The following is a 13,055-nucleotide window of genomic DNA, read 5'->3' as shown; positions in this document are numbered from 1 at the left end:
GCCCCTGTTCCTGCACATGCGGTCAAAGTCGGTTTCTAAGGGTAACCTCGGCCAGGAGCGACTGCTGCTGCGAGAATCTGGTCAAAGCGAGAATGGGACTGCTGCGAGAAAACGGGCCCCATGGCCCGCTCCAACGGCGTGTCGCGTATCTTGACGCTTGCTTGCTTGCACCTCGGCGACGTCAAGCTAGAGCCACTCTCACACGCCCTCGCGACCGGCCCACGAGCCACGACGGGTTGCTCAAAAAAGCACAGACGACTTGGCCCCCCGAGACTTGTGCCCTCGGTCGTCATCCACTCCAACAATAGCAGCAAAGCACCACCCACCCGCCCACCTCTTTCATCATCACTACAATCTCCATCATTCCGCGCCACTCGTAGTAGACCGACGACAGCCAGCGACAGGCCACGACGGCCCCACCCTCCCGCTTCCCCTTCCTACTTATCGTGCACGCCACGCCACCGACCACCATTCTCTCATTCACAAACCTCTCCATCTCGACCCGCGCAATGACTGGCGTCTCACCATTCCGCGAGGTCGCAGACCCAGACGCTCCAAACGGCTCGGCGTTTGAAAAGCTCTTCCTCGTCGGCCTCGCCACCGTCCTGCCCACCACGACCCCCTTCTACGCCGTCAAGTACCTCGCGACCTCGGCGCCAAAGCGCACCAGCCTGAGGCAGTACCTCTCGATGCAGTACATGCGTCTCCTGCTCTCGTCCAACCCCGTCCTCGGCACGCCGGAGAGCTGGAGCGCGGCAAGCTCGTCGCCCAAGGCTGGCTTTGCAAACAACCTCGTGTACGGCAACTCGCTCCAGGTCAACACGGTCGAGGTCATCAAGGTGCCCCCCGTCCCCGCCGTCGACCTCGTCCAGCACGCCGCGCTGCCCCCAGCCGCCAACGGCAAGGTCCAGCCCGTCGAGCGCCCAGGCTTCATCATCTCGCCCAAGACGGCCCTCGGCAAGGGCACGGAGAAGGCCCAGCCCGGAGAGCAAATCACACTCTACATTCACGGAGGGTGAGTATTCACTGAGCGACGGCGTGGCGCGGCCTTGCGCGGTCTATGCTGTGCGCAGTTGCTGCGCAACGAGTGCAACGAGACGACGCCCAGCGGTCGCTGGCTGGCACAAAAGTCCGCTGCGGTGCGGCGTATGTGCGATGCTATGCCCGCCTCGCCCGGCGGTTGCATCGCAGCGCTGTTTTATTTTTGCAACACATGCTGATGGACCCCCGCAGCGCCTACGTGATCGGCCACCCTGTCGCCGACCCCTTTGTGTGGAAGGTGGCGCGCGATACGAACCGCCGTGTGTTTGGTGAGTCGCAGAAGCAGAAGCACCCCCCTTCTGTGCGCACGCACGCTGACGCCCGCTTCCAGCCCTGCAATACCGCAAGTCGACCACGCCCGAGACGGCATGGCCTGCCCCTCTGATCGACGCCCTCTCGGCATGGAAGTACATCACTGAGGAGCTCGAGTTCCCGGCCTCGTCGGTGCAGGTCATGGGCTGCAGCGCGGGTGGCCACCTGACGCTCGCGCTCGCGCAGCAGCTGCATGCTACGTCGCAGGACCTGCCTGGCTCACTCACCCTCGTGTCGCCATGGGTCGACTTGACACTGTCGTTCCCGTCGATCCAGCACCGCCCGATCGACTTTTTGACAGCCGACTGGCTCAAGACGCCCATCAAGAGTCTGACGCGCTACTACACGCCCGAGGCCGTCCGCGGCCCCTTCTTCTCCCCCACGCTCGCGCCAGCAGGCTACTGGAAGTTCCTCGAGAAGACGCCCGTGTTCGTCAATGTCGGCGAGATCGAGGGCTTCATCGACGAGGTCAATGCCTTTGTCGAGCGCATCAAGAGTGACGACGTGCCGGTCACCGTCAACATTGTGAGTGATGCGAAGTCTGCGGAATGCAAACGACGACAACGCCAAAGGCACACCCGCTGACGCCGCCGACAGGATCGCGACGGTATCCACGCCGGCCCGTCCCTTCCCTTCATGCCTGCATACCACTTTGACGACTTTGTCGCCGGCATGCGCAACCAGTTTGATCTCATGAAGACGTCAACGTCGCACTGAGTGCAGAGAGAGAGTGAGAGTACCACCAATACCATCATTACCACCGGCGAGACCTATACATTGTCATCGCCGCTGTCTCGACCTAGTTACCCATCTTGGCATGTAGAGTAGTAGATTGTCAGCCTTAGTACCATGCATCGTCCATTTGTATGACTAGCGGTGGCTGCCTCGCCACCCACACGCTAAACTCGGCGATTAGCTGCACAGCGGCGATTTGCTGCACCGCCTTGGGCAATCAGTGAATTAATCGCCGAGCGCAGCACTAACCGAGCGGGGAGGCAAGATCTGTCTGTACACAAAGCAGATCTGGGCGGGACGGGTGGCAACGACGGGGTGTGTGTAGTGAGCGGGGTGCGCTCGTGTGAGCTCGACGGCGCCGTCGACACTCGCACGACCGCTACGTCGTCGTCCCCGTCGTGGTAGTCGCCGCCGACGCGTCGTCGCGTCGCGACTGTGCGGGAAGTACCTACCTACCTACATGGTCCGAAGACGCGTGCGATAGTCGGAGGTGCCGCTCCGAGCATGCATGAGCATGCGTGGGCTGCGTGTGCCGTGTGCCGCGACGTGGGGCCATGCGGCGGTATGCACGCGGTGCGCAGCGTGGTCTGGCCAGGCTTTCGAGGGTTGTGCGCAGTCGTAAGGGCAGCGGCGGCGTGCCGACGGAGGTGTGAGCTCCGGGAGAGTGGCACAACGTGCTGAGGTGGCGACGGCGAGGTGAGGCAACTCTGTTACTGCTGCACCCCGCCTGCACGCACTGACACACACCCACATGTTCGTCCTCTCCCAGGTCTTCAGCAACGTGCGCGCGCGTATGCGTGAGCACCGTCACGCTTGTACACCAGCGCGAGTGTGGCAACATGAACCTCTAGCCAGCCACGTGGCGGAATCCAAACTTCCTTCATCCCACATCCCTGCCGATAACAACTACAAAACCATCCATCCCACACATCCCAAACGTCCCACAAGCCCGCCGCTTAGATAGAGTAGCGGAAGTCGGGGTTCTGTGGCGTGTGTGAGCGTGTATTCGGACGTTGGAAGAGGCACCGCAACTCACCTGCAAGTCCGTAAGGTCCTCAAAGGCCAGCTCGTTCTTGGGCGGGTTGTCGCCCTGCGCCGCGATGCGCTTGTTGTTGCGGCTGACGAGCAGCATGCGCGTCGCGAGGCACGTGGCGATGAAGCAGCCGTACATCGCCAGGTGGATGTACAGCGAGTTGAGGTAGCGCGGCGCCCAGATCGACTGGAAGAACTGGGGCGCGATGGCGTTGCCGCCCGCCCAGCCGATGTAAGTGATCGCGTAGGTGATCGACTTCTTGGTGTGGCCGGCCGAGTTGCGCGAGAGCATGAGGAAGATGGCGGGGTTGCACTGGGTGGGTTAGCACCTAAAGTGGCACCGGGTGCGGGATCGGCAGAAGTGCCACTCACTGCCTGGAACACCTGCATCGCGTAGAAGGCAACGACGAGGCCGCCCTGCGTCTTGGGAGAGGGCTTGACCGTGATCAGGACGATGGTGCCGATGATGTTGGGGATCGTGAAGCCGATCATGACTGTGAGGTCAGGTGGTGTAACCACGGGGCGATGCGCTCCAACTTACCAAGGAGAGTCTGGTTCGTCTTGGTGATGAGGTACTGGATGAGAAGGTACATGAGAACCGTCATGACGCCCATGGGGATGTTGAGCAGCTGAGCGTTGAGGACCGAGAAGCCGAACGCCTTGTTGATGAGCAGAGGCGCAAAGGTGTTGATGCCGCCGACGATGAGGGTCTGGAAGAAGGGAAGCAGGAAGAGTAGTAGCGTGTAGGGGTCGGTGAACGCCTCCATGACCTGCTCGCGCTTGAACTCGGTGTTCTTGAGGCCCTGGTTGTTGACACGGACGCGCTCGACAAACTTGGACTTCTCCTCCTCGCTAGCCCAGCGCGCCTTGGTGGGCGAGTCGGGGAGCCACAGGAGGATGACGACGCCGGAAATGAGCGAGAAGATGGCAATGGCAATGGTCATCCACTGCCAGCCGCGGAGCGCGTTCTTCTGCACGTGGTAGAAGGCGAAGCCGAGGATACCGCCAAACATGGAGTTGAGGCCCAGCATCATCTGCCACATGGCTGCGGGTGGTGTGAGTAATCAACCTATTGGAGACGCCGCTAGCCGGACTACTTACCAGAGACGAAAGGCTGCTCCTCCTTCCTGTACCACTGGACCGTGAGCGACAGGAGACAGGGGCCGACGAGCGACTCGAAAAATCCGAGCAGGAAACGGATGGCAAAGACGGGGGGCACGGCCAGCGAGAAGGCGAGGCCGAAGAGCAGCGCCGACCAGATGAGGATACCGCCACCGAGGAGCTTGGCGACGGGGAAGCGACGGACGCATTGGTTTGCCTGTTGTGGGTGGTGGTGGTCAGCTGGCTGTCTGGCTCCACTCCGCTCTTCTGCCACGGTGGGCGTCGCACGCCGGCGACCGACCCGCCACCCACGACCGACCGCCACGTACAATAGGTTCACCGAGAATAATTCCGCACCACAACAGAGTCGAAGTGAGCGCATAGTCCTGGCCCTTGGCGCCGATATCCTTCTGCCAGCCCATGATGGACGACGTGCCGGTCGTGCCCTTGTCGAGCGCCTGGCAGAGGTACGCGAGACACAGGAAGGGGAGGATGCGGCGGTGCGCGCGGCGGCGGAGCGCAGTGTTCTCGGCGTCCGAGATCTGCAGCGTCGGGTCGACATAGGCGTCGGCGAAAGTGTCGGCGACGTGCGGCGCCTTGGCGTGCGCGATCTCGGCGTCGTGCTTGTCCTCGTAGTGGGTCGCGTCGCCCTTGAACGACTCCTTGCGGTCTGTCATGCTGTGGAGGATGGGCGTGTTACTTGCTGCGGCGGTCGGGGGAGAGATGGCGAGACCAGGTTTCACTCTCCCCCACCTTTATACGACTCACCCCGCAAAGAGAACCCGGCGCTCCACGCTTTGCTTCCCGACGACACGCGCCCCTATCCGATCAGGATGTAGTTTAGATGCCCTATCGCTACATCCTGGGTGTGTGTTTGGCTCTGGTCACCGTGCCAAGCGCAATGCAATCCAGTTGGCATCGGCCGCAGGCAAGAGGCAGAAACGCAAATTCGGCTTCAGGGGATGCAACAGCAGAGCAACGCAAAGGCGGGGGACCTGGGGCGCCACGCCTCCTCCCCCCCGGTTTATTGCCATTCCAAAAGACACCTGACCTTGGCATTCGGTCCGGGCCGGGCCGCCACCCGCCGCCTCGAGAGTGGGGGAGGCGAAAGAGCGGGGGAGAGCTGCCACGGGTCGTCGGGTCGCCTGCTGTCGCCTGCAGCGTGCGTGCACCGGACCATGGACGCGGCGAAGCGGCGGCCCTGTCCGTCTTTCTGTTTTCTCGCTCGACTCGGGCAAGCCCCTGCGCTCCTGCCTGTGCAATGCACGTGAGAGCCCCGGGAGCATACTCACACCGCGGAACTGGCTCATATCCGGTAATCTGACGCCTTGGATCGCAGCGATTGGGTGCCCCACGGGCCGTGGATCCCGGCTTGCCCGGGGGACTTGCCGTCTGTTTAGGCAGATGATCAGGTCGCCTCGCCTCCTTGCAAGCCAATCTACCGTGACGTGACTCCAGCTCGTCGTCGACCTCTGCCAAGGAGGCCGCACCGGCGGGCCGGACGGCGCGCATGGCGGATGCCCACACGCCGAGCTCGCCCTGCCTTTGGTGCGCACATCTCGCGTACCGCGTCTGCGAGCGAGCGAGCGAGCGTGTGACGCCGCGCTCAATTGCTTTTTGTCAACATCTCACGTGCCCCTTCGGCACTTTCGGCTTCGGTGACACGGGCCGCGCGCTCCATAGGCCCGCCCGGCGTGAGTCACTCTCGCGGCCCGTCAGTTGGTCGGTACGTCAGTGCTCCGTCTCGGACGATCGGACCGCGCGAATGCCGTGAGGCCGATGTCAATGGTCCATCCGCAGCGAGCTTGACAGCATACAATGCAAGGAGTGACACGGCACTGCAGCCACCGCACCGATCAGTGGCACGGACAATGTGGACTCACTCAGATCCACCCAACCATCACACACAATGCATCACAGGCTCGAGGCAGCTGCCAGCAGCCGCCGACTAACAGAACACTTTACAGATCGAATCAACAGACAAAACAATACACCGGCGGACCTCGTGCCCGCTCATGACCCCTTGGCATACTCCGTCCAAGGCTTGACAGGCGTCGCCCTCTTGTCGGCCACGAGACCCTGCCTGAACGCAGCAATGTCCTCAATCTTCTCGCCCGACTTGACCTCTGTGGGGGCAGTCCTCTGGCTGCGCAGGTAGACGACGAGCTTGCGCCGCGTCTTGGAACTGCTGTTGAGGTAGCGGTCGTAAAAGTCAACAAGGTCGGCCTTGGTGATAGTACGAAGGTGGGCGGCGTCGGTCGCTCGACGGTCGAATTCGTAGCGCCCATGTGTGATGGCTTCCCAGATGCGGAATGCTTCCTCGTCCGGGTTCGGGAGCTTCTCCTCGAGCGCGTCCACGACACTCTGAACGTACTTTGCAAAGTCGTCGTCTGAGAGATCCCTGAGGATGCCCCCGAGCTTGTGGCCGAAAAAGTCTGAGATGCGACTCTCGACGAACGCGGGCTCGCGGTCTGATTGAATGTACGCCTGAAGGCGCACAAGTGATCCTTCTACCACATCGGGGTGGAGCTTAACCGCATACCCCAGTTGTTCTTGAGTTCGTAGAATCGAGGAGAACGGAGCACGAGCAACTTGGAGGACAAGTGACGCAATGAGGCGGGTAGTACGATCGTCCACGCCAGTCGCAGCGTAGAGAGTATAGGCGATCCCATTGCTGGGCTCCTCGCTATTCCCATAGGTGAACTCCTTGGTTCCTTCGTACCCTTGAAATCGTCTCAGCTTGGGGGGTAAGGAAATAACTCACCTTCCGGCAGGAGCAGCGACCTTGGCGGTCCACCCTTCTCATTCGGAGTGAGAGCGGCACTGCCTATGGCCTTCTCGATGTTCGAGTGGAGCTTGATTGCGCCCTCCTCCGAGATTGCTCCGTACACCAACGTTTCAATGTGCAGCCTGGCGAAGAGCTCGGTCCTGAATGCCACCGCATCAGAAACAGTTACATCTGCCATTAGCGTCAATCCGCCCATCCCATTGACCCACTCTCTAGCTCCTGAATTAGCTCTTCCTGATTCCAATGAGTTTCCACGAGAAGTTTGGGGGCTTCGTGGTATACAACAAGATATGGCGGTTGGAACAGTTCGTTCTTGAGATCTTGCTTCGATTGCTCGACCACGTTACCAAAGGTTGTGGGGTCAACAGCAAAGTTCAACAACGTGGAAATGATTCTGCCGACGAAGAAGCCAAGTTTATCGGTGAATCCCGTCATGTTGAAGCGCAGGGTATCGTGGACCCCACCCGCGTACCACGAGAATCCTGCAACCTCGGCGTCACCTTCCTCTGTTGAAAAGACATGATGAGTCAACTCTATAAGCAAGAGGCTGAGTGCTGCTCCGCGCGCCGAAGCGTTAATGAGAGGAGACTGTAGCTTCATCTTGATGGAGCTTTTCGGCAACAGGAACGTCGTGTCCTTCTTGTACCACAGTCGCGAGTAGGCGGTGTCGGAAAGAAGAAGAGGAACATCCGAGACCGTCCCCGTCGGGGTCAGCTCAAAGTTCTTGGGGATGAACGGGTTGGGATTTGGCAAATGAAGTGTTGGATCAATTGTGTCACCGAGCTGAACAAACTTCTGAAGACTGTCGACTGTGAACCGACCACCGTAGATTGGCTCAGTTGTGGTGAAAGTAGGAGGACCGTTGGCGGGGAGCTCCTGAGACTCCACAAAAACGATGGCGTTTTCGAGTTGGAGGTGCTCCAGCGCTGTGTTGATGAAACTCGAGTTGTATTCCTCAAAGATCGTAGCCGAGGAGAGAACCTTCGATCGAGGAACGGGATGGCGGAGGCGCTGCACCAGGTTCTTCACGTGTGCCACGCTATCTCGCTTCTGCCGGTACCTGAACTTGAGATTGGATATCTCTTGCTGCTCCTCGAAGACTTGCTCCAAGTCATGCGATCGTCGACGCAACATCCGCACGCAGTCGAAGACCAGCGCCGAGGCCTCGGTCCAATGCTTCAATCCGTCGGCTGTCAACATGATGTGGAGCCCGAGGAGGCCATATCCGGGCGTCCTCTCGTCTATCCAGGTGTCCAAACTGGTCGCCCAGCCGCGTTCCTTCAGTGACGCGAGGACGGATCCGTTACCCTCATACCCAAGTAGTCGAACGATGAACCAAAAGGGCTACAAGAGTCAGCACCGGGTCCCGTGACTTCAACAGTGACGTACTTTTGTTCGGTACATATGACGAACATCTGGGATTGGGATGTGTATCGTAATGTTGCGACTCTTCCTGATAGCCTGGTAGAAGACAACTTTACCGAGCTCCTCTGGGCGGAAAGGTATGTCAAAGGAGCGGAAGACGGCGTTGGGACCGGTTAACGGCAGGCCTTGCGTCGAGATCCGGGCATCTGAAAACAGGTTTGTCACCCAGCTTTGCAAAGTATCCACATCCTCTCGACCAAAAACAACGACTTTGATTCGCCGACCACAATAGTTGGCTGCATGCCAGTCGACCAGCTCATCCCGCGGGCTGCGCCCGTCTCTCTCAGGAAGTGTGACAAGTGATTCGATGTTGCCGATATTGAAATGATTGAGCCGATGGCCTGGTTTCGCCAGCGTATAGAGGATTTGGTATTGTCGCTGATAATCAGCTTCTGCGCTGCCCCGCATCCTTACATGAGGGTCATTTGGGAGATCCATTTTGTACTCTGCCTCGATTGCGTTGACTTCCCTGTCGACCTGGCTGGTAGGAAACAGAGGGTTGAGAATGAAATCGGCTGTCCGCTCAAGACCCTCTTTCAGCGCACGAGGAGCGACATCAAAGAAGTAGTCGGTGTGCGTCATACCGGTTCCAGCATTGGAACCGCCATTGTTGGCTTTCAGGAAGGCTTTGTATCCGTCTTCCTCGGGAAACTGTGGTGTCAGATTGAGACGTGGGTGAGCGCGCTAACTTTCTTGGAGCTGATGAACACAAGATGTTCGCTGACTGTCAGCACCCCGTCACTCATGGGGAACCCACCAGAAGTGTGCACATCCCGGGAGGTCTTCGGGATCATTCATGGACCCGGCTTGAACTGATATGCTTGCTGCACCCTTGTCGGCATTCACGTCGGATATCACGACGGCTTCGATGCCATTGGGAAGGATGAAGTAGCGGTGTGGGCGCCTGTCGGTGGATGGGAGCTCCAGTGTGACGTCATGGTCGTCCCCCTCGCCCAGCGGCGGGGCTGGTGGGAAGGTGTGGGGGGGTGTTTGCGATCCCATGTTGGATAGGAAGAAATGCAAGTGCGTGTGATAGTGCCAGCCTTAAAACGTTTTGACTAGGCGGCGACTTTGCCGGATAGTGTTACAATGTGAAGTGAACGGACCACATGGGCTCAGCCAACTGGGTATGTTGTATGTGACGTGACGACATGATAGCACGCACCATCGCGATAGCACCATCGCAACCTCTACATATCAGGGATGTGTCGCAGCGGCAAGCCCTCGGCCGTAACTCGGTCGCACTTTGCGGAGCAGTCAGTGTATTTAGGGAACAGCAATAGACTAACCGCTGCCCTTGACCAACCTTTGTGCAAATCGACCACTTGCTCCACGTTGCTCCACACTAGCACCGTAACTGAACTTATCACGGGGATGACGCGGCTGGGAACAATCCCGCACTCACCGTGCACCGCACAGTCCTCTCATGCTCTCGCGCTCTCAAACGCTCCTCCACGTGCCCCACAAACTGAGGTGCAGTGATGTGAAATTCAACCACTCACCCCACGTCGCTCCACACTAGTCGTAACTGAATGTGGCGGGACGACCGTGGCGCTTTGGTGCATGTATCTCGCTGAACGTGGTTCGTTGCTCCAACCATTCCCGCCAGCATACCACTGTGCTCTACACACCAAACGCATGCCAATCGTGTGCCCCTTTGGTAGATATTGCTCATTGAAGCGTGCAATGTGAATTCTCCAGTGAAGTGACGTTTATTTGCAAAGGGATGTATGCAAAGGCAAGGGCTTCATAGGATGCTATAAAGGAAGGGCATTCTCGACGTCTTTGTTCGCCTCACCCACCGCCACAACCTTCACCTAGTAACACTCGAAACGATATCCAACACATCGATCATGCGTTTAGTTCATGTCCTCTTCGCGATCTGCGCTGCTCTTTCGGCGCATGCCTTGCCGCTTAAAACCGAGCCCAAGGCTGTTTCCCTCCAAGCGGATGGGGAGAGCCATGGAGGCCCCCATGCATCGCTTCAACATGCACCGCGACTTCTCGGCAGCCGTGTTGAGACCCGCGGTGGCCTTGTGGCCGAAGTGCCAGCGTCCCTCACAGTCCAAGTTCGAGCACACCCGCGCCGAGTGGCCATCGCCCGCCTGCTCCATGGATGTCGCATCAAGCGATGCGTACCCACATGGTGTGACACACTAACAGAGTTAATGTACTGTATCTAGGGGCACCAGGCACACTCAGCATGTCATTTCCCCTTCCCGCATGGCCCCAACATTCACGTAGGCCGCACCGGCTGCCCCGCCCATGGTGCTCCAACGGCTACCAGCGCCACCATCATCACCGCCACGGCCGTCGCCGCGCGGGCGCCGCGCGGGATCGTCCAGTGGGGCGTATCCACCTCCAGCCAGAACTACCAAGTGGGAGACAAGGCGCGGAGCGTCCGTCGCCAAGCCGCAGGCCTAGCGGAGCGGGTGACGGAGGAGAAGTACCGGTTGCCGTCCACTAAGTTTTAGAGTTACGGCAGCGACAAAAGTCCGCGGCCGGCAAAGTGACAGTCGAGGACGAGTAGAGGAGCCGTAGGACACGTACGGCCGAGGCGTCATGATGGTCATTCTGCCACAGCACTGCTGTTTTGGTACGCCGGACTGTACTTCAGACCATGCTTCTCCGCAACGCAGTTGTGATCACCAAGTGTGTGAGTTACTTCTCCTTCCCCCAGAGTGCCAGTGCGTCTGTAGTCAGTACTGAGCCCGTCTGGCTAAGTGACAGGCGCGAAACATAGCCCCACCATTGAAGTTAACAGACAACATGAGCCATGTGAAGGCTTACAACAGGTGACTGGCAACAACGCGCCGATCGCGGCGGAGACAATACGAACACTCAGATCCACGTAGTGGTGGCGGGACGGCGCTTCTTCGGCTCAGCCTGGCCCGCGAGGTCGTTGTGCGGGCGTTTGGTGGGAGTGACCTGCTCCTCGGTCGAAGTCGCCAGGCGGACCGCCTCGTCGATGACCTGCCCGCGGGTGATGTCGTCGAGGCGGCTTGCGGCGCGGGGAAAGTCCTAGTGTCGGGGGTGGGGTGAGCGCTGGGTGCGAGGGAGGGGGTTGCGGGGACAGCAGCGGGGGCGGGGCCGACGCGACTCACCACACTGAAGATCATCGGCGCACGGGTGGCGACGAAGAAGGCACCGAGCGCGCCGGGATAGGTGCACTTTCTGCGGGGTCAGCTCGCGATCCAGGGCCTCTAGCCGACTCACGCTGACAGTATGCCATGAGCAATGGCCCAGGGAAGGCCGAAAGTGTAAACGGGCGTATTGACGCCTGTCGCCGTCTGTCGTCAGTGCGCCGCCCGAGGGAAGACACTCACGAGCTCGCAGTGACGGAAGTAGCGGTAGTAGTGCTCGTAGAGCTCCTCCGAGCGCGACATGGTGGGTGGGGGTAGGGCGTGGGAGTGGGGGGTATGAGTAGTTGTGAGAGGGAATAGTGCGTGAGGAGTGGGAAGTGAAGGGGGACGACGCGCGGCTGATGGAGGACGATGGCTTGCGTGTCGGGGCGGTGTGGTGGTCGTCGGCAGCGGCGGCGGCGCGGCGACGTAGTGGTGGGTGGCCACACCCCCGACGGGCAATGAAGAGTGAGGGACTGACCCCTTGACAGCGTGTGTATGTCCTTGTGTGTGATGTGTGATGTATTGTGTGTGTGGATAAAGTGTTACAGGTGTGGACAATGAGGACGATGGATGGGTGGCGACGCTCGGACCGCGTAATATGCTGCGCGGCGCGTGTGATTTCTTTGTGCTTCACCTGGGCGGTGTGGGCGTTGGGTGCACAACTGAATTTGACGATGCTTTGCGGGATGCATGACTTCAAGGTGTCCCCTGGCTGGCTGGACGAGGGTCGCGGCCCGCGACGCGAGGTGCTGGCCTGGCCCAGGTCGACGGCCAGGATCGAGCCCCGGCTGCGTTTATAACCAACCCCCACCCCCCCGCCTCCTAGAAAAAAAAGTCGCTTGCCTGAACTGTTAAGACGCTCCCCCGTCTTTCCCTCCACCCGTGTTCGCTCACGGAGGCGCATCCAGAGGCAACCGTAGCCCGAAAGGCCGGCGCTGGCAGCTTGGCTGAGTAGGCAGACGGTGTGAGTCGGCCCGACCGGGCGCGGGTCAGTGGGAGCTTTAAGTAACCCGGGGCATCCCGAGGCTGAGTTTGATCCATAGAGGTCCGACCAGCCGAGGTCGAGTCCAACCCCGAGAAACGCAGGATAAAAATGCCCAAGATTGGAACCTTTTTTGCTTGGTTGTGGTTGTGGGAGCTGTGCATGGCGCGTGTGGTGGGCACGTCGTTTCATGTCAAGTCACGAGGAACTGACGTCAGGATGCGTGGGAACGCGCCGTCTCTGTCATCGACGACGCGTGCAACACCCTGCACACGCGTCACGCGATCAAACACGCCTCCGACACCACCACAATCACGTCCGACACCACCGCAAACGCGTCCACCACCATCCTGCACGCGCCGACGCCACCCATCGTCGCACCGCCATCCAACATTCCCACCGCACCCAACACGACTACCACCACACATTCACGCCACGCCCAGTGCAGCCATGCACCCGCGCTGCGCCGTCAACACCAGCATCCCGTTTCGCCGCACCGCCGCCACCAATGCAA

The 13,055-nt window shown here is 59.9% G+C and overlaps 4 protein-coding genes across 4 annotated transcripts; 1 reads left to right on the top strand and 3 right to left on the bottom strand.

Moving 5' to 3' along the window:
* Positions 1-181: 181 nt before the first annotated feature.
* On the top strand, positions 182-2,223 carry mlhB_0 (Monoterpene epsilon-lactone hydrolase). The gene is made up of 4 exons (XM_062766966.1): positions 182-1,015; positions 1,234-1,310; positions 1,373-1,878; positions 1,951-2,223. The coding sequence occupies exons 1-4, from the start codon at positions 510-512 to the stop codon at positions 2,068-2,070; spliced, it is 1,209 nt and encodes a 402-aa protein (XP_062622950.1). The 5' UTR covers positions 182-509; the 3' UTR covers positions 2,071-2,223.
* An 821-nt stretch (positions 2,224-3,044) lies between these two features.
* SPCC417.10_11 (putative transporter) lies at positions 3,045-4,898 on the bottom strand (the record flags this gene model as incomplete). The annotated part of the gene is made up of 6 exons (XM_062766965.1): positions 3,045-3,071; positions 3,125-3,433; positions 3,493-3,614; positions 3,662-4,165; positions 4,222-4,438; positions 4,551-4,898. The coding sequence occupies 6 exons, from the start codon at positions 4,896-4,898 to the stop codon at positions 3,045-3,047; spliced, it is 1,527 nt and encodes a 508-aa protein (XP_062622949.1).
* Positions 4,899-6,115: 1,217 nt separating this feature from the next.
* On the bottom strand, positions 6,116-9,504 carry STE23 (A-factor-processing enzyme). The gene is made up of 7 exons (XM_062766964.1): positions 9,192-9,504; positions 9,124-9,154; positions 8,849-9,085; positions 8,399-8,812; positions 7,219-8,353; positions 6,986-7,180; positions 6,116-6,944 (listed from the first exon to the last, which is right to left on the bottom strand). Exons 1-7 carry the CDS (start codon positions 9,434-9,436, stop codon positions 6,235-6,237), a joined length of 2,967 nt encoding a protein of 988 aa, XP_062622948.1. The 5' UTR covers positions 9,437-9,504; the 3' UTR covers positions 6,116-6,234.
* A 1,771-nt stretch (positions 9,505-11,275) lies between these two features.
* LOC62_01G000529 (uncharacterized protein) lies at positions 11,276-11,820 on the bottom strand (the record flags this gene model as incomplete). Its single annotated transcript, XM_062766963.1, has 4 exons — positions 11,276-11,455; positions 11,539-11,608; positions 11,651-11,724; positions 11,761-11,820. 4 exons carry the CDS (start codon positions 11,818-11,820, stop codon positions 11,276-11,278), a joined length of 384 nt encoding a protein of 127 aa, XP_062622947.1.
* Between the last annotated feature and the right edge of the window lie 1,235 nt (positions 11,821-13,055).

The sequence above is a fragment of the Vanrija pseudolonga genome, chromosome 1 (genome assembly GCF_020906515.1).
Source record: "Vanrija pseudolonga chromosome 1, complete sequence".
In the NCBI taxonomy this organism is placed as follows: Eukaryota; Fungi; Basidiomycota; class Tremellomycetes; order Trichosporonales; family Trichosporonaceae; genus Vanrija; species Vanrija pseudolonga.
Note: the sequence above shows the minus strand (reverse complement) of the source record. Positions and strands in the feature narration are given on the sequence as shown.

What these genes read in the sequence shown, in the direction of transcription:
- mlhB_0 (XM_062766966.1), top strand. Translation starts at nt 510, where the DNA reads ATGACTGGCGTCTCACCATTCCGCGAGGTCGCAGACCCAGACGCTCCA. An exon ending in ACACTCTACATTCACGGAGG is followed by an intron (nt 1,016 to 1,233) that starts GTGAGTATTCAC and finishes GGACCCCCGCAG; the next exon opens with CGCCTACGTGATCGGCCACC. An exon ending in TGCCGGTCACCGTCAACATT is followed by an intron (nt 1,879 to 1,950) that starts GTGAGTGATGCG and finishes CGCCGCCGACAG; the next exon opens with GATCGCGACGGTATCCACGC.
- STE23 (XM_062766964.1), bottom strand. Translation starts at nt 9,436, where the DNA reads ATGGGATCGCAAACACCCCCCCACACCTTCCCACCAGCCCCGCCGCTG. An exon ending in ATCTCCCAAATGACCCTCAT is followed by an intron (nt 8,813 to 8,848) that starts GTAAGGATGCGG and finishes GCTGATTATCAG; the next exon opens with CGACAATACCAAATCCTCTA. An exon ending in GCTAATTCAGGAGCTAGAGA is followed by an intron (nt 7,181 to 7,218) that starts GTGGGTCAATGG and finishes CGCTAATGGCAG; the next exon opens with ATGTAACTGTTTCTGATGCG.